At 46.2% G+C, this 20,178-nt stretch overlaps 1 protein-coding gene across 2 annotated transcripts in view; it reads left to right on the top strand.

Annotated features, from left to right (window-relative positions):
- The window catches only part of PLCB3 (phospholipase C beta 3), a 68,750-nt gene that overhangs the window by 11,487 nt on the left and 37,085 nt on the right, over positions 1-20,178 (top strand). For both annotated transcript variants that reach the window (XM_079957931.1, XM_079957930.1), the window contains exons 2-11: positions 2,984-3,061; positions 8,709-8,777; positions 10,592-10,735; positions 13,728-13,807; positions 14,462-14,515; positions 16,077-16,152; positions 16,408-16,508; positions 17,838-18,004; positions 19,304-19,450; positions 19,927-20,084. In XM_079957931.1, the coding sequence (XP_079814057.1) occupies positions 2,984-3,061; positions 8,709-8,777; positions 10,592-10,735; positions 13,728-13,807; positions 14,462-14,515; positions 16,077-16,152; positions 16,408-16,508; positions 17,838-18,004; positions 19,304-19,450; positions 19,927-20,084 (1,074 nt within the window). The remainder of the gene's footprint in view (positions 1-2,983; positions 3,062-8,708; positions 8,778-10,591; positions 10,736-13,727; positions 13,808-14,461; positions 14,516-16,076; positions 16,153-16,407; positions 16,509-17,837; positions 18,005-19,303; positions 19,451-19,926; positions 20,085-20,178) is intronic.

Raw genomic sequence — 20,178 nt, 5'->3', positions numbered from 1 at the left:
CCGAACAGAGCTTGGATGGCCATCTGTCAGGGATTCCTCAGCTGTGATTCCTGCATTGCTGGGGAGTTGGACTAGATGACCCTTGGTGTCCCTTCCAGTTCTTTAATTATATGACTCTATATAAGGCTTTCATTGGGACAGCCTCTGCTCTGTGGAATAGCATTCCTCTTGAGGCACTTTCTGCACTTTCCGGAAACAATTGAAGTAATTTTTGTTGCGGCTCGCTTTCCCAGCTGAATAAATGGATCTTAGACACGGCAATTTTATATGGTTTTAGTTTTTAGTTTTTATTTAAAAAACCCCAAACCCGCATCTGCTGTTTGCATGCTTTTTAAAAAATTGTACGTCGCTTTGCAATAATTGTTTAGAAGGCAATTGTTTAGAAGGCAATTAATGAATCAATGATCATTTAAAAATGACTAAATTGAGAAGGCTGGAGAGAAGAGTTTTCAACCACCATTGAAAACTGTGCAGTGTTGGGGCTTGCCTGACTTCTAAGGGAAGAGAATTCCAGAGAACTGGGAGTGCAAGGCACATGTTCGAGTCGCAACATGCTTTCTTGCAGGGGTGTATGGCGCCATCAGCACATCTTAAGAACATTAGGAACTCCTCTGAAGATGGTTCAGAAACTTCAGCTGGTGCAGAATTCAGCGGCCAGGTTGCTCACCAGAGCAAGACGGTTTGAGCATATTACACCGATCCTGGTCCGACTGCATTGGATACCAATTAGTTAGCTGGCCCAATTCAAAGTGCTCGTTTTGACCTATAAAGCCTTAAACGGCTCAGGACCGCAATACCTCAAGGACCACCTCTTTATATATGAACCTACCCAGATCATCTTCGGAGGCCCTTCTTCGTGTGCCGCCTCCTAGAGAGGTCCGTAGGGTGGCAGCACAATAACACGCCTTTTCTGCAGTCGCCCCCCATCTGTGGAATGCTCTCCCCAGGGAAGTTCGCCTGGTGCATTCATTATACACCCTTAGGCACCAGGCAAAAACATTCCTTTTTAACCAGGCCTTTGGTTGATCTGATTTACATCCTATGCCCTTTTAAAATGTGTTTTTTTTGGGGGGGGGGCTATTGGGTTGTTTTAATTTTTATTATGTGTTTTGTGGTTTTGTATCTTGATTTTATTCTGTGAACCGCCCTGAGGATTCCCCCCCCTCCCCCAGGATAGGGCGGTATATAAATTCAAAGAAGAAGAGGAGGAGGAACCCGGCTGCTGGATCAGACCAAAGGCTTCCCTCACAGTGACCAGCCAGATGTCCCCTATGGGATGCCCCAAAGTGCAGCATACTCGCCTCATGTGGTATTCAGGGGCCTAGTGCCTCCGACAATGAACATCTTTACCAGACTGGGGTGGGGTGTAGTGGGTGAGGCAGTTTGGTTCAGATCCATATCGGTACCAGTAGTCAAATTCTGAATCCAGCTCAGAAGCAAATTGGCAGCCACTGCAACACTTTCAGCAAAGGCATTATCTGTGGGTTACCCCCAAAAGCAACTGCCCTCGCTGTGCAGGCAACTACCAGTTTATGTGGCGGTTACGTTCCAAGGCATTGCTCATTTACATGAAATCGCCTATATTTGAAACGCCATTGGAAAAGCCTGCAGACACCTTCTAAACCTCTGGAAACTGTTGAAACGCCCTTTAAAAAACAGCAGCACTCCCTCCAAACCTACTTGCTCAAACTCCCAACTCTCCACAGGCCTCAACGGTCGGTGCAAAGGCTTGTGGGATAGCTAAGTGCTGGTTTTGTGCCTTTTTCGTCCCAGTTTTGCCATTTTAAATGTCACTTCTGTGTTTGGCGCAATGCATGTGTGCGCAGTCAGCATCCATTGGACGCATGTAAATTAGTCGTTGCCTATACAATTTGTTGGCACTTGCTAAAAGCCTTTTTTGTTCAAGAAAGCCTCCCCAGACATGTAGACATCTGTTTCACTACATCATCATCATTATTTAATAATACGTATTTTTAAACCGTCTGTTTTTCAAAAAGTGGTTTAAGGTGAACTTGTTTTTAATACTTGGTTTTTATCAGTGATTTTCATGGTATATTCATATTGTATGCAAGCTGCTTAGACGTTTTGTTGATTAAGCAATATATAGATTCTGTTCAATAAAATTAAATGAACTGTGTGTTGGCCCTTTGACACCGGCTGCGGCTTCCGGACTGAATTCAAGGGCAGCCCCAGGTAAAGCACATTACAGCAATCAGGCCTGAAGGTTATCAGTGTATGGACCACCAGTGGCGTAGCGTGGGGAGTGCAGGGGGGGCCAGCCGCACCGGGCGCAACATCTGGGGGTTAGGGAAATCCACGGGTTAGGGGGCGCAAATCCATGGTTTAGGGGGCGCAAATTACTTGCCTTGCCCCGGGTGCTGATAACCCACGCTACGCCACTGTGGACCACTGTTGCTGAGCTTCCATCCCTTACAAACCTGGTTGATCATTATGCCTTGCAAATGCCATCTCATTAGGAGGCCCATTCCACAGAATGTAGGAATTGGGCCTTTAGGGTTTTGGTACCTACCCTTTGGAATTCCCTCCTGCTAAATATTGGGCAGGTGGTTTTGCTGGTGCCTCCTGAAGACCTTCCTCATCCAACAAGCCTTTTATGTAAAGATCTTTCCCTGTTTGCGACCGTTTCTGAATTGTTTTAAAGATGATTTTCAAGATGTTAAAGTTGGAGGGTTTTTCTTTATTGTCTGCCATCCTGGGGCCAGGTGGATTATATAAATTTCACAAGCAATAGGTTGCTGTTGTTTAAAACTACTGCCTGATGGCTCCTGGCACACAGCTGGCAAATCTCCGAAGCTGGCAGTTGTGTACTGGACCTGTCCCTTGAGTGGGAGACCCCTGTGAGTTGCACAAAACAGAGGAGATCAACATATAATAAACAGTTTTGGGAAAGCTGTCATCTATGGCTTGGTGGAAGAGTATTGACTGTTCTCTCTCTCTCTCTCCCCCCCCCCCCCATTCCTAGGAACCAACAAGCCGGGCTCTGGTGACCTTACGGGTTGACCCTAAAGGATTTTTCCTCTACTGGACTGGCCCAAATATGGTAGATATATGCACTCTGCTTTTAGAAGTCTTTCTGTTTGTCTCTTCTCTCTTTCTCTCTCTCTCTCTCTCTCTCTCCCTCTCTCCCCAGCCTCTTCAAACTGCATTTTTATTTATATGCATTTCGTTTTTTAAAAGTAAAGCTTCTTATCACTTGTGACGGGTGACCAAGCCCGGAAACTCTTGGGCGCTTACGAGCATGTCCTTTATCTTTTGAGGTCAGCGACATTGCGAGGATGTGTGCATGTCTGTGTCTATCTGTGTGCATTCTGTACCTCTGAAGCACATCCCTGCCCCCAAATCTTGAGAACTGTAGTCTGTCACTTGCAGCAGCAGCAGCAGCAGCAGCAGCAGCATTCCCAGCACTCGCAACAAAATACAGTTCCCAGGATTCTTTGGGGGAAGCCAGGTCTATATAGTAAAAGCTATGGTTTTCCCAGTAGTGATGTATGGAAGTGAAAGCTGGACCGTAAAGAAGGCTGATCGCCAAAGAATTGATGCTTTTGAATTCTGGTGCTGGAGGAGACTCTTGAGAGTCCCATGGACTGCAAGAAGATTAAACCTCTCCATTCTTAAGGAAATCAGCCCTGAGTGCTCACTGGAAGGACAGATCCTGAAGCTGAGGCTCCAATACTTTGGCCACCTCATGAGAAGAGAAGACTCCCTGGAAAAGACCCTGATGCTGGGAAAGATGGAGGGCACAAGGAGAAAGGGACGACAGAGGACGAGATGGTTGGACAGTGTTCTTGAAGCTACCAGCATGAGTTTGACCAAACTGCGGGAGGCAGTGGAAGACAGGAGTGCCTGGCGTGCTCTGGTCCATGGGGTCATGAAGAGCTGGACACAACTAAACAACAACAACAACAAAGTGCTTTCGATGGGCTTACATGTGGTTGCTTGCCTGTGACTTGGGGATGCTGCTGGGTGGCTGGAGAGTGGAGTTCTCCAAGCGCCCCTTGCTGGAAGGTGTTGAAAGTACAGGGCACCCGGCTTGTCCAGGGCCCTGCCTTTGGGGTTGCGTGCAGTTCACTGGCCCCAGGGGAAGGAGTGATTTGTGCAGAGGCCCAGGCTGTTCATTCCACTCTCTTGTCAATGCCTTTTGAGTCGTTAAGCTGGTTTGGCAAGAATTCTGGGGTGGGAGCCAAAGAGAGGGAGAGAGGCGGAAAGGGAGGGAGCGGGTTTTTAAAAAAGTAAAAAAAACTGATTGAAACAGTGGCTGCTGCTCTCTTTCCTGTCCCAATTGCTTCCTTTGTTTTTCCGGCTTCGTAATGAATCCTCCGGAGACCTGCACCCCAAAACTTGGCCGTTGTACCTCAATACTTGTAACAGACAGTAAAGGCCCAGAGTTCATCGTGTGCATTGACATCAGTAAGGCACGTTGTGACTTGACTGTGGCTTTTTCTGAAGTGGCCCTAACATTTTTCTCAAAAAGACTCCCAAACCTTCCCAGCAGTTTAATGGTGGAGTATACAATCGCCTCCCCTGTAATCAGTGTTCGAAACTCCCATTGTTCCAGGCCCATTTTGCGACAGGGAATTTCATCAGCGCGAGAAGTTCCTGAGCTCTGGGGATGCAGTACTGTGTCTAAGATTTCAGATTAAAACTGCAGAGTGGAAGGAAAAGAAGACCTTTTTCTGCCTCCCCACTTCGAGCTACTCTCTGAAGACTGGAGAAGAGACCCTCTTAAAGAGTATTAGGGGACAGGCAGGGGAAGGACTAAACCATGTGAAAAATGAACATAACATTTTAGCAGCAAGCTTGTGTGTTCTTGTTATAAAAAAGCGCATCTAGACATTCCATTGTTGCACCCATAACCTAAGTTTAAGGTCCCATTTAGCTCCTAGCATTCACATCTCAATTTCTAACGCTACCTGTAATCCTCCTAACATCCTAACATCCCTGCTCGGTAGTGCAGGAAGTGGCTGACCCATAGCTGTCAACCTTCCCTTTTTTTGAGGGAAATTCCCTTATTCCAGACCTGTTTCCTGCTGCTTCCTGCTGCTATCCTGGTTTGTTAGATATCCCATAGACTGTCCCTGGGACAGGTGAGGCTGCTGATCCCTTATTTCCAAATCTGAAAGTTGACAGCTGACCTCTGCTCCATCCAATGATCTTTGTGGCCAGATGTGAACCTGGGTCTCTGTGCTCTCAAGGTTCCATACATGCCATACATTTCAAGCACATTTAAAGAGCTGGGTGTCCGCCACAGAAACCGCCCATAGAGTTATAATTCCCAGAGCGGGTTACACAACCAACCCTTCTTTCATTGAACTCTACAAATTGTAGTGCTGTGAGGGGAGTTATAGAGTTTCCTAGCAACTCTCGGCACCCATAACAAATTCCCCAGGGTTCTTTGGGGGGGAGGCGAGGAACCATGGCTATCAAAGAGGTATAATAGTGGGGATGTGGCAGATGGCTCTGGGAAGCCCACGGACAGGACACTCCCAGCACTTGTGATTCCCAGCAACTGGCGTCCCAAGGCCTTCTATCTGCCTACCGCACTGGAAGCAGTATTTATACTGTAGTTGTCTCTGTGAATTTGTTTAGTGCTGTTTTGAAACCATCTAAGTTGGTAGCCATTGAATTCCTGATTTAAAAGATAAGCCCCTCTATGGATGCATTTCCCTCTCCGTCCTGCTACAAGAGAAGCAATGGCAATGTCTTTCAAGGGTTTATGGCTCACATGGGACGCCTGAGCCCCAGGAGAAATTATCTCCCCCCCCCACCTCCTGCACCCCCAAGCCCTTCCTCTTTGGATGAGCTCTTTTGATCCGGTCTTCCTACCCACTCCGACGCCTAGTAGCAATTTCCTTTTGGTTGGAGGGAAGCCCTGTTTCCTGCCACCCCCGCCCCCCACCTCTCCTCCTCTTACTGCTACCACACAATTTCCCTGTGGTTAAAGCTCTTTTGCATCTGGCAGCTGCCCAGGACAAAACAGTTAGCTTAAGTAGCTATATATACAGCCCGAGCTGCTTGAATGGCAAAAAGGGAACTGAAGGGGGGAGAAAAAGAGAGAGGCCGTGCCTAGCAGAATGGCTTGGAGAAAGGCGAGGAAGGATAATCAAAGCACTCTGTTGTCTGTTGGGGGCGTGCAGGAAATGCCAGCTCGCCTGACACCCCCCCCCCAGCGTTAGGATTGCAGTATATGGGAAAAGGACTGTAGAATCTGCTTTGCATGCAGAAGGTTCCAGGTTCATTCCCCTGCATCTCCAAGCAGGGCTGGGAGAGCGTCATAGAACGGCAGAATCACAGAACTGTAGAGGTGGAAGGGACCTTAAGGGCCATCTAGTCCAACCCCCCTGCAATGCAGGAATCACAGATAATGAATCCCTGGCAGATGCCCACCCACACTCTGTTTAGTAACCCCCAATGAAGGAGAGTACCACCTCCCTGCCTGAAATCCTGGAGAGCTTTTGCAAAGTCAGTGTATTTTATTTTACTTTACTTTACTTTATTTTTATATTTCACAACATTTATATCACTTGATTGTAATAAAGCCTCTGAGTTATGACTTAAAATTAAAGACAATGAAATAAAATAGAGAAAAGACAGTATATATAATACAATCCTCTATATATTGTTTAAGCAAAAGAGTTTAAAATGCATTTCAGTATCCTGCATGTTAGAATAGGCTTGCCTAAACAAAAACGTTTTAAGCAAGTGTTGAAAGGACAGTAGCGAAAACACCTGCCTGGTGTCAATAAGCAGGGAGTTCCAAAGTGTAGGTGCTGCTGCCACACGCAAAAGATTGATTTCTTACAACTGCAGAATGAGTATTACGTGGCACCTGTAGCAGTGCCAATTTCACAGAAGGAAGCAGTCGGATGGGTATAATATATGGAGTAAGACGATCCTGCAAGTAAATGTTAAGGACTTTGTGCTAACATCAACACCTTGAACTTGGCCCGGTAGTAAATGGGCAACCTGTGCAGATCTCTGAGCTGAGGTGTCATATGATGACAAAGTCTCACTCTTGCCAGCAACCTTGCTGCAGCCTCCTTTACTTAACTGCAGCTATATATAAAATGCTATATAGATGGTACCTATCACCTAGTAGATTGGCAAAAATGTATAAATAAAAATGGAATCTGCGTTGGAAATGTAAAGCGAAAGAATGCAGCTTTTTTCACATGTGGTGGTCTTGTAATAAGGTTAAAGCTTAATGGGAAATGATACATAATGAATTGAAGAAGATGTTTAAGATAACATTCGTAAGAAAACCCCAGAAGCTTTTCTCTTGGGAATTATGGGATTAGAACTACCCAAACAGTATAGGAATTTATTTATGTGACTAAAGCTGCAAGAATGTTATTTGCCCAAAAGAATGTTATTTGCCCTGAAGGTTGAAGAGGTCCTGACGAAAGAAGAATTGATACAGAAACTAATGGAATATAAGAAATCAGGACAAAAAACTTTTTAGAAAGGAATGGTTTATTGAGTATTAAGCTAAGGAATTGGGTTGAATAACTCGTGTGCATCTGCTCTCTTATATCTACAAGTCAAAAGGCTAGTGTTGTGTTTTTTTTAAAGAGAGCTCATAATTGAGGAAAGGTACCCAGAACAGGGATGTGGGTGGTGCTGTGGTTAAACCACAGAGCCTAGGATTTGCCGATCAGAAGGTCGGCCGTTTGAATCCCCGTGATGGGGTGAGCTCCCATTCCTTGGTCCCTGCTCCTGCCAACCTAGCAGTTCGAAAGCACGTCAAAGTGCAAGTAGATAAATAGGTACTGCTCCGGCGGGAAGGTAAAATGGCGTTTCCGTGTGCTGCTCTGGTTCGCCAAAAGCGGCTTAGTCATGCTGGCCACATGACCCGGAAGCTGTACGCCGGCTCCCTCGGCCAGTAAAGCGAGATGAGCGCCGCAACCCCAGAGTCAGCCACGACTGGATCTAATGGTCAGGGGTCCCTTTACCTTTACCTTTACCCAGAACTAGCCATGATGGTTGTGTTCTCTCTCCACTGTCAGAGGAAATATGCCTCTGGGTATCAGCTGCTGGGAATCCCAAGTTGGGGAGAGAGCTGTTTCACTCAGGTCTTGCTTGTGTGCTCCACATGAGCATCTTGAGGGCCCCTGAGAGAGAGATTGGCCTCCGGCTCGATCCAGCCAGACTCCTCTTATGTTCTTAAAGTTTTAAGGACTTCACAAAAAGCCACAAACTAACAGTGGTAATTAATGGAAATCTAGTACAATAAAATTAAAATTTGTTTCCTTCTGGTTCCATTACAGAGAGAGCAGGAAAGGAGGTTTTTGCATTATGACTCCTGAACACAAAGCGGCAAATTGTTCTAATGGGTATCTGCAAGCAAAATATAATGGATACAAATGTGTGTTGTTGTTGTTGTTTTGGCGTCTTGTCCCCCCTCCCCCGGCCACATTCTCCTTAAACTAATTATGCAAAAGTAAGCGTCTGTTGTATGAAATATGGCAACTGGCAAAAAAGGAGCTAAAATTAATACATTACTTGCCGCGGAGGGAAGAGACCTCATTATCTAACCTAATTAACATGTTTCGCAGTTCTCGTTAGCGGAGAAGGCTGTTGGAAATATGTAGTCTCTGCTAATAAAGAGCACTAAGTGACAAGAACTCTCTCTTTCTCTTTCTCTCTCGCTCTCTCTTTGTCTCTCTTTCTCTATCTCTTTCCCCTCTCAGGAAGTTGACGTTTTGGACATCAGCTGTATCCGTGACACTCGGACCGGGCGCTATGCCAAGCTACCAAAGGTAATGGTGATTCCCTTCCACCAGGGATGGGGAAGCCTGTGGCCCTGCAGAGGTAGTTGGACTCCAAATCCCCTCAGCCCTAGCCAGCATGGTCAGCGGTGAAGGATGATGAGAGCTGCAGTTCAAGCAACATTGAAGAGCTGCAGATTTCTGCCACACACAGAGCTGTGTTATGCCACTTTAAACAGCCATGGCTTCTTCCAAAAAAAATCTGGAAGCTGTAGTTGCTGGCTGATCCCTTTTCCACTCCCAGTACTTAAAATTACCAGAGTTCTTTAACAATCAAAATGTATTCACAGGGAATTGTAGCTCTGTGAAGGGAACTGTGGTCTCCTCACAACTCTCAGCACCCTTAACAAACAAACAGCTCCCAGAATTCTTTGGGGGTGAAGCCGTGACAATCTAAAGTAGTATGATACTGATTTAAATGTATGGTGTGAATGTGGCCCTGGGCCACCGTATTGCCTGTTTTTCTGCCAGTAACTCTCTGGGATCTCTAATAGGTAGAATCATAAAATCATAGAGTTGTAGGGTTGGAAAAGACCCCAAGTGCCATTTACTCCTCCAACCCTCTGCTGTGCAGGAATCCTGCCCACAGCCATCCCTGGATGGGCTCAAACCACCAACCTTCTGGTTAATGGCCAGACACACACTAACCCCATTGTGCCGCAGGATACTTTCTGAAATTCTTTTTTACTGGGACCATCTAGGCACAAATCACAGTGACCACTGTGTCCCCACTGAGTGAAACCTTAAAAACTCCTCTGTGGAACAGGGATCAAGGAGCAATTTGGTTCAGTTTGCATTGAACGGCAAACTTCACCCAATTCACACTTTCTGAAGCAATGTGAAAACTGACAACACAGCTGTCCTTTAACCTTAGCACATCTCCAGATTTTGCAGCACCACTTTCCAGCCAAGCAGTACAAAAACTGCTTAAACTGGGGTAAATTGTGCATTGAAGTACAAATATTAGTGAAAGTAACATACAAAATTGCACAATACTAGCGGAAACTGCTTTGTAAAAAATATGCATATTAGGCAGAACTGCATACAGAAATGTGTCTTATTAGGAGGAACGTGCACTAAAATGCTGAATTACTTTCAAGAGGGCTTTTGGAAAAGTAAGTGATGTGCAGAACTGCACTTAAGATGGGAAAAATGAGAAACCAAGAGAAAGCGAAATGGAAAGATTTTCCTTGTCCCTTCCTCCTCTGAAACTGCTACAGTGGTGCCTCGCAAGACGAAAAGAATCCGTTCCGCGACTCTCTTCGTCTAGCGGTTTTTTCGTCTTGCGAAGCAAGCCCATTGACGGCTTAGCGGATTAGCACTATTAGTGCTATTAGCGGCTTTTAGCGGCTTATCGGCTTAGCGGATAAGCAGATAAGCGGCTTAGCGGCTTAGAAAAAGGGGGGGGGAAGGAAAAAAAACCCGCAGGAACTCGCTAGACATTTTCGTCTTGCGAAGCAAGCCCATAGGAAATTCGTTTTGCGAAGCACCTCCAAAACGGAAAACTCTTTTGTCTAGCGAGTTTTCCGTCTTGCGAGGCATTCGTCTTGCGGGGCACCACTGTATTTGCATTTCAAGGGAAGCTTGAAATGGGAGCTTTCCGTGAAATGCAAAGAACAGCTCCAGAGAGGTAGTTTTTGTTGGCACCCTGGCAGAGGGAAGAGAGTTAACTTGCCAGGTCCCAGGCTGCTATTTGCATAACACAAAAAGTGCATGTTTAACGGCATTCACTAGGCATCTAGGGTTGGGAATGCCATTGGTGCCAGTCAGGCTAACTTCTCTCCTCTGCACTCTGATTTCTGTAGGACCCGAAGATCCGGGAGATTCTTGGCTTTGGGGGGCCAGAGCAACGGCCCGAGGAGATGCTGGTGACGGTCGTGCACGGTCCAGACTTTGTCAACGTCAGCTTCCTCAACTTCATGGCAGTTGTTCCGGATGATACGGCCAAGGTAGGGCAGGAATGTCACACTGAACTCTTCTTTTTCTTTTTCTTTTTTAAAGAAAGCAACAGTTCTTTAATACAAGGATGAACCTATGGCCCTGCGAGATGATGATGTTGGGACTTCAGTGCCCATCAGTCCCAGCCAGCATGGTTGGTGGTTAGAGTACCTGAGAGGTGGAATCCCAACAGTGGCTCCATGTGCACTATGCATAACACTGTAAGCAATCATGGTTTCTCCCAAAGAATCCTGGGAGCTGTAGTTCGGAGACCCTCCCCCATTCCCCTCACAGAACTACAGTTCCCAGGGTGGTTTAACAATCGGCCCCTCTTCCCAGGGAACTCTGGGAATTGTGAGGGGAATAGGAGTCTTCGAACACCTCTCAGCAGTTTTAAACTACAATTCCCAGGATTCTTTGGGGGGAAGCCATGATTGTTTAAAATGGCATGAGGCTGCTGTCAATGTACAATGCAAATGGAGCTAGTATCTGGAAGGTTTCGCCACACAGTAACCTTCCATTAAATAATGAGGCCGGTTCTTCTGTTCGAGATGGATTATTCATCTTCATATAAGTGCCTTAGCATCCCAGTTCCAGCATTGTGGCTGCCTCCATTGTTGCTTACCGCTATTTATTCAATTTATAACCTCCCCTTCCTCCCAAAGGAGCCCAGGGCAGCAAATGCATCATTAAAACAATATCATTAAAAGCAGTAAAAAAAAAAAAAATCTCAGCCAATGATTTCAGGGTTGCCAGGAAATGTATCTTTTGGCCTGAGTGAACAGGAATGTCTCTAAATGCCTCACAAATGTTGATATGGAAGGAGACAGACTCTGCACACCAAGGTAGGCATTCCGCAAGCAGGGGGCCACCACCAAGAAGACCCTTTCATAGGGGTGTGCTATCTGGGCAGCTGCCAGTTGGTGGCAGTACCACCACCAAGGCCTCACCTGTGAGTCACAGGATCTGAGATGGCTGATACTGTGTGAGTCCATCTTGGTATTTGGATACCAAGCCATTTAGGGCTTGGTATGCTAGCATCAACAACTTGAACTGGGCCCAGACTGGCAACCAGCGCGTGGGACAAATAAGGTAAATGTATATGATAAATCTGTATGAATTAATCTGCAAATAAAGACCATGTTGTGATAAATTATGCTGATCTTCCAGGTTCCAGAAACTGCCTTGTCATTTTTTTTTATTTTGTGGGGTACTGCAGGACAGCTGCCTGACACTTCATTTTCACACTCCTTGCAAACTGTGCACTTGGGAGTGTATGCACAGAGCAGCCCCAGGAAGAACCTGTGGGATTGGACTCCAACCCCCATCAGCCCCACCCAGCCTGGCCAATGGTCAGGGGTGATGGGAGCTGGTGTTCAGCAACATCCGGAGAGACCCAGACTTTCCACCCCCAGAGAAGAACTAACCCAGAATCCAGTTGTTTGAACCTTCTAGATATTTTCACAGGTCACAAATGATCGCAACCTCCCTCCACTAGTGTCTTGTGATGAATGGCCATCCCCAGTTTTGAGGCTTTGACCTTGTTCCTCTAATGCACTTACAGTTCTATTGCTTAATCAATCTTGGTTTAGAATTGGCTTTAATTTACAGCTTTGTCACTGATGTCACAGCTTTGTAAATTTGTCACAATTTACAGCTTTGTCACTGATGCTGTAAGGATAGGTGTCCGTATTCTTTCTGGTTTTTGGCTGCTGTTCCTGTTCCTTTGTCAATACCTGTATTTTCCCCGCACTAACCCAGTCCTGGTTTCTAAAATCAATTTATGGAGGAGCAGAGAGAATAAAAAACTGAAATATTCAATAATAACATTAATAGTGCACTTTTGGGGGGGGGGGTGTATGTCAGTAGTAGCCACTTCCCTTAGAGATGGTTGCGTAATTTAAGTGTGTGTTTTGAAGCAAACTGACCTTGTAAACCGCTCGGAGGCTGCAGGTGTTGCTTATCTAAAACTTACATCATCCCAGGCTATTGGCCACACTTGCTAGGACTGATGAGAATATCTACTTAAATAACAGTACTGTGCACAATTTATAAGCCTCTCTCTTGCATCTTTCCTTGAATCATAGCCAGCTAAATTTCACTCCGAGAAAACCTGTTGAAATTGGTGGGCCTAAGTTGGGCTGTGTATACATTACTGGCTTAAAATGCAGCTAGGTTGTTTTCACCCCCCTGCTCAATTTGAAGCTGTTTTTTTTAATGGGGCGGGGGACTCATCAAAACCCAGTACTGTGTTTCCTAAGATATATATGGATTGAATGTAGCCCTTGAGGTGCACTTGATGCAGAGTAATCTGAAGTGTGTACATGACCTTAGCCATGTCCATAATACTCAGTGGGTCTACTCTGAGTATCAGTTCAGACGCTGTGTTCTTCATCTGCGTCCCTCCCAAGAGAGGCATGGGAGATGAAAGACCGGGTCTTTTCAAGGGTGGCTCCCTGTTTGTGGAATGCTCTCTCCAGGGAGGCACACCTGGTGCCATCACTCTCTGTTTTTAGGCACCAGGCAAAAAGCATTCTTATTTACCCAGACTTAATGGTTTCTAATTGGGAGGATAATTATGTTTGTGACCTTTCCTGTGCTCTTCTTTTAAGTGGGGTGGGTAGGACTTGTTCCTTTTAAATATATTGTTGGTTGAGTATTTCAGTTTTTGTTTATAGCTGCTTTTATCTTATTTTAATGTTGTCATTGTTTTCTTTTTATAAGTTGCTTAGAGGCACGGGTAAAAAAATGCCGCTACTGTAATGAATATAAATATAGCCGTTCTTCTGTAACTTCTGTAACTTCAAAAAGTTCCAAATGATTCAGCTTTTTCCTTTTTAACCATGCCAAACTTGGACAGCATGTGTTGTATGGCTGTCCTGCTTAATGATCCGAATTCGAGGGTATGGGCTGGAGCGTTAGGCCCGAGGGTGCCAATGGGATGGGGAAGGGCAGATGAGAGCGGCTGGCCTCACCCTGTTCTGCCTCTCCTCTCCTATCTAGTTGTGGACCGAGGAGCTGTTCAAACTATCCACAAACATCCTGGCTCAGAACGCCTCGCGGAACACCTTCCTGCAAAAAGCGTGAGTCGACTTTCTTCCGTTTTAAACAGGGTAGAGACTCCTGGGAAAGGGCCACAGCTCAGTGACAAAGCGTCTGCCTTGCATGCAGAAGGTTGTGGGTTCAGTCCCTGCTATCATCCCCTCCAGGAAGGCCTGGGAGAGACCCCTGTCTGAAACCCAAGAGAGCAACTGCCAGGCAATGGGGACAATACTGAGCTCAGATGGACCAGTGATTTGACTTCGTATGAGGCAGCTTCCCATGTCCCTCTGGATTTGTGTCCTCTGGGGCTGTTGGTCTTTGTGGTTTGTTTTGCTGCCTTCTTGTTGGTGGCTCAGGCCGAAGTATAGGATGTTCTACCTATTTACCTGTAAGATATGTGTTATCATCCCTGGCTGTTGACCATGCTTGCTGGGGTGGATGGGGGGGTTGTATTTTGGTAACATCTGGAGGGCCAAATATCTTCCGTGCCTGCTGTAAGGGCTGGTGGGGCTCCGTTGCTTGAAAGGGGACAGTCATAAGGAATTAAAATATCTTATCGCAGTTGTGGGAGGGACACAGTGATCCTTTGCTCTCTCGACTGAGCTGGACAGCCCTGTCTATGCTGCCTTGCATAGGTTAGTAGGAGGGAAGGCAAATTTGTGCCATACAGCTGACTCTCAATTATAACCTCACAGGTACACTCGGCTCAAGATCCAGGTCAATCAGGATGCAAGGATCCCTGTCAAGAAGTAAGGTTATATTTTCACCCACAAAACCGCTGTGCTTGCTTTATCCCCACCTCCCTCTTCTGTCCTGAGGCCCATGTTCTGTGTGGTGCCCCTGATGAAGCTTCGGCTTCTAGGATCTGTTGCTCAGAGAGAGGTGTCACTCCAAAGAGAGATTATTTCTATTTATAGCCACCCTTCAACTCCAAGTGGGCATTGCAAACAGCGATGTCAGAGAATTCCAATGGAAATGGTAGCAGAAGCTGCAGGTGTCCCCTTATGTGTCCCATGTCTGATATGGAAATCAAATTGGCAATTATGATCCGTATTCGCCATTTCTGCTTTCAGTCTGTAAATGATACGTAATTGATTACGTTCTCGCCATCCCCGCCCCCCTCCTGATTTGCATTGCATTTCCTTTGTGTTGCAATGAATAAGGTGGAATACTGTAATGACAGCAATAATTTGATTATGTAATTAATTTTGTAATTACATAATCACATAATTAATTATGTAAAGTGCGTAATTTTGCCATAGCAGTCGGCAAGACAAATAATGTTGCTTGTAGAGGAAGTGAACTGCAGCAGAACGGAAACATCCAACAAATGCAGGATGGAACTGAAAATGGTGCCTTCTTACATCCCTAATTGCAAGGGCAGCTGCCCCTCCTGAAGATTTACCAGTTTGAAACAGTGCCCAGGGGTGCGTGGTTGGGCAGGGTTTACTTTTGGAGACCTGCTGAGGGGCTGGCACTCCAGATGGCTCCTTGAAGCAGCTGTCTGTCTCCCTAGTGGGTGCCCCAGCAGGAAGGCCTGCTTCCTTGTGAATAGCAGCTGCTTTCGCTCTTTGCATGTGCAGTCTGCGAAATACACAGAGGGAAACTGGAGAGTGCACACCAGTAGGCGACAACCTGATAAGTAAATTCTCCACCCCATGCCCATCAGCTCCATTGAAGCTTAATTTCCTTCCCCCTGCCCTTTGGCCCCAGGTGGCCTTTGACCTGTACAGTGGTACCTCGGGTTACAGACGCTTCAGGTTACAGACGCTTCAGGTTACAGATTCCGCTAACCCAGAAATAGTACCTCGGGTTAAGAACTTTGCTTCAGGATGAGAGCAGAAATCGTGCTGCGGCGGCAGTGGGAGGCCCCATTAGCTAAAGTGGTACCTCAGGTTAAGAACAGTTTCAGGTTAAGAACGGACCTCCAGAACAAATTAAGTTCTTAACCCGAGGTACCACTGTATCTCTTTGAATACTGCAGTCAGGATGCCTTTTGCTTCTCTCTCTCTTTTAAAAAAAGCTTAGCTCCAGGATAGTCAACATGGTATACTTCACAAATGGTTGGACTCCAAGCCCCAGCAGCTCCAGCCAGCATGTTCAGCGGCTGGGGATGATGGGACATGTAGTCCAACAACATCTGGAAGGCACTGCCTTGGCTACCCTTCCTTTTGTATCGTGTACGTTCTTCTCCCTTTTTTGGCCTATTTCTGTTTTGCTGGTCTCCTTCCGACATGTCTGGCTTGTTGCTTCCACCTTCATTAGCTCTGCAAGTCTGATAAAGAGCTTCCCATTTCCCTCCTTTTGTAGCATCCTGAAAATGTTCTCAGCTGACAAAAAGCGGGTGGAGACGGCCCTGGAGTCCTGCGGTCTTAATTTTAACAGGGTATGTCTTTTTTTAAAAAATGTATTGATTTCTTGCCTGCTGCTCACCTTCTCCTCCCTTCCCCGCATTCCTCATCCCTCCCTCCTGGATCTTGGTCTTGCTGCCACAAAGCCAGCCTAACTCCCTGACTCTATTCTTATCTCTGATTTCTTCCTTCTCTTCTTCCTTCTCCTCCCTGACCCTTACCTGGCCTCCCCAGAACTGTAGTGTGGGGTACACTGTCTTTTATTTATTTATTCCTCTCTGGCTCCCTAGAGCGAATCTATCAAACCTGAAGAGTTCACCCTGGAGATCTTTGAACGCTTCCTGAACAAGCTTTGCCTTCGTCCAGACATAGACAAGATCTTGCTGGAAATGTGAGTAAAAGGAGAGTCGGGGACGGGGGACGGACAGTGGTGTGGAAGGACAGGATATCTGAAGCGAGGAAACCGACTTGGTCTCTTGTTTTGAGGATTACTGTGGAAAAGAGTACAGCGTATCTTTGTATTTCCTCTGTTTGATAACAGATTATGCAAATGTTAGCAAAAACATTTACACAAAAACCAATATAATCCTGATTAAACAAGATGCCATTCTGAATAAGCAATGCTCATGTTTGTGTTCTGTGGGGCCTCTCCAAGTGTCCTTTTCATTGTGCGTCGATGATAATTCGTGATGATGGGATCAGAGTGGTTATATGCAATCCCACTTTCAGTACCGTTTGTGCCTTTTTGTACCATCTTTTCATTGTGCGTCGATGATAATTCGTGATGATGGGATCAGAGTGGTTATATGCAATCCCACTTTCAGTACCGTTTGTGCCTTTTTGTACCATTTTAGGGGGGACACACTGCTTCATTTCCAATCCCTTCACTTCCTGCTGAGATCCTGTAACTTTATACACTCTGCAGACATTCTGGGGGGAGGTTTCACCCTGCTTTTGTTGCGCTATGATGCAAGAGTGTCGTTCGAGATGGGAAGCATCACAGAAGGACTAATAAAAGGGAATGATGTGTGGACAGTCCAGTATAAATCTACCGCGAACATACTGTTGTTGCGTCAATGACATGCTGCAGAATACACTCACAAAAAAGCACCAGTCTAAATGTGCCGTATATTGGGGTGAGGGGAGACATGAGCCCCTGCTCATGTAGGGCTACTGCAATGCCCATCTTTCATGACTGTTGGTTGTGCTGGCTATGACTGATGGGAGCTGTGGCCTTTGAGATGTTTTTGGACCACAAATCCCCATTTCTCCTCTAGGCCACTTTCCTTCAACTTTGGGTTCCCAGATGGTTTGGGGCTGCAAATCCCATCGTCTCTGACCATTGGCTGAGGTAGCTCTGGATGATGGGAGTTGTAGTCCAACAGCACCTGCGGACCCAAGGTTGAAGAACACTGCTCTAGGTAGTTCTGGGTTGTTAGTTCTTGGTGCCCTTTCAGTGCGGCCAAAATTCCCGACCTGGTGTTGTCCTGTCCGACCATTTTATTCCAGTAACAAGCAAACTTCCTGTTTTCTGCACGAACAGTTTGGCTTGCGTTTTTGAAGTCTCTCAGGTGACTACATGAATTGGCTTGGGCAATAACGAATTGTTCTGTTCTGTTAATTCTAAGGGGCGGGGGTGCCTCCTTTATCAGTTGCAAATTTTGGAACCGGCCAAAGCGCCATTGTTCTGCCTTCCCTCTGATTGTTCCTTTGCAAACAGCGGAGCCAAGGGGAAGCCTTACCTCAGTCTGGACCAGCTGATGGACTTTATCAACCAGAAGCAAAGAGACCCCCGTCTCAACGAGATCCTCTACCCGCCACTGACTCGGGAGCAGGTGCGCCAGCTAATCAACAAGTATGAGCCCAACCAACAGTTCCAGCAGCGTGGTGAGCCTGCCCCCCTCTCCAGAATTTGGGCTGGGAGATGCAGGTTGTGGTGGTGGTGATGATGGAGAAATACAGAGCGGGTGGAGGTGGTGGCGGATGTTTTTAAAATGTGTTTTCTGTAGTGGCTCCCCATTTCTGGAATGTTCTCCCCAGGGAGGTTCAGCTGAAGCCCTCATTATATACCTTTAGGCACCAAACTAAACGTTCCTCTTCAACCGGGCCTTTGGCTGATTAATATTCTACAGCCTTTTAAATGTTTTTGTGAGGTTTGGTGTGTATGTGGGGGGGGGGGGGGTTATTCTTTCGTTTAGTTTTCATTTTAACTATTTATTTTGTGCTTTTATCCTGTATTTTTATCTCGTGAACCGCTCTGAGATGATATAAAGATAATAAATAATAATGGCAAGAAATAAATCCCAGTATAATGGCAGGCAAGCGAGCAAGCAAGCAGTGTGGGTGGCAGACAGCCCAGGCAAGCTGTTTAAGAGAAGGGAGAAGGTGCTTAATGTTTGATGTTCTATTGTGTTTCTGTATATGTTGGAAGCCGCCCAGAGTGGCTGGGGCGACCCAGTCAGATGGGTGGGGTGCAAATAATAATATTATTGTTATTAGAGCGGTTTGGCAAACAGCTTTGTGAAGAGCCTCCCCCCCCTCCTTTAAAAGGGGCTGCAGCATAAATAGAAATACTTGCAAATACCAGATAGGCTTAGGATTTAAATATGTGATGTTATAGAATAATATGTTTAAATTTAAAATGAAAAGAAAGAAAGACGTTAATCGATTAGGTAAATTTTATGAGAAATTTGTTTTGGAAAACTGTTACAATGATATATATTGAAATTCAGCCAGGGGGATTTGAGGAAGTCACGTAACAATGTTATTAAGAGTGGAATAATTACAGTTAGGATTTATGTTTGTTTGTTTATAAATTTTGGAAAATCAATAAAAAATTTTTTTTAAAAAATATGCATAGAAAGAAGACCAAAAAAAGGGGGCTGCAGCAAACTGAGGGGAGTGGGGATGGACTTGGGGGTTAGGCAAAGGGGTGAATGAGGTGCAAAGAGGGGGGCAGTTTGGTTAGGTGTTGGAAAAGGAGGGTTGGCAAAGGGCTTGGTGGGTAGGGGGAGCAACCCCTAGTCGTGTGTGTGTGTGTGTGTGTGTGTGTGTGTGTGTAGATGTATTAAATAAATAAAAGTGGGGCACAGATAAACACAGTCCTGCCCCCACTTATTTCAGTATGCCTCTTCTCTTGCCTACCTCTATAAACCTGCTTTTCTTTCCCTGTCTGTCCTTCCGCAGACCAGATGTCAATGGAAGGGTTTGGCCGCTACCTGGGGGGAGAAGAGAACACCATTGTGCCCCCCGAAAAGCTGGATTTAAGTGACGACATGACCCAGCCGTTAAGCAGCTACTTTATTAACTCTTCACATAATACCTACCTCACAGGTACGTGCACCGAACAGAGACACTTGCCCTGAATGTGGGTGCCTGCCGCCTGCGCTACCCCCAAAGTCTTCTGGGAGCTGTAGTTTGTTAAGGGAGCCAATAGTTTTCAGGAGACCCTCTGTTCTCCCCCCAGCGCTGCAGTTCTCAGAGGCGTCTCACAATCAGTCCCAGGGAGCTCTGGGAGGTGTAGGAAAATAGGGGTTGAGAAAGATGATTGCCTTTTTTTGTGGCAGAGCAATTCTTCCTCATTATATCCTGAGGTGAAATTGTTTTGTGAGAGGCCGGCTGTGCAGAAAATGCATCCCTGTTGGAGATCAAGTGTCTTCCTCTGTGCTCAGAGTTACTGGCCTTCTTTATTTCATGTTTTATTTTGCCTCTTCTAAGGATTTGAGGTCTGGTATCGTTGCTTGGTTGTCTCTCCTCTCCCCAGGCATCTAACATTTCCCCAACATCTTCTCCCTCTCCCTTCAAAAAAGCTGGGCAGCTGACAGGCAATTCCTCAGTGGAGATGTACCGGCAGGTGTTGCTGAGTGGCTGCCGTTGCATTGAGCTGGACTGCTGGAAGGGGCGCCCCCAAGACGAGGAGCCCTTCATCACACACGGATTCACCATGACGACTGAAATCCCTTTCAAGGTAACTGGCACCCAGCCCGGTTGGCTGTTTGCAAGAGTCCCCAAGGCCAACAGAGGGGTGCCCACCCTCCTACCTGTGTTTGCCATTTCCAGTT

Source organism: Podarcis cretensis (genome assembly GCF_951804945.1).
Source record: "Podarcis cretensis genome assembly, chromosome: 16".
In the NCBI taxonomy this organism is placed as follows: Eukaryota; Metazoa; Chordata; class Lepidosauria; order Squamata; family Lacertidae; genus Podarcis; species Podarcis cretensis.
This window is presented reverse-complemented; position numbering and strand designations above follow the sequence as displayed.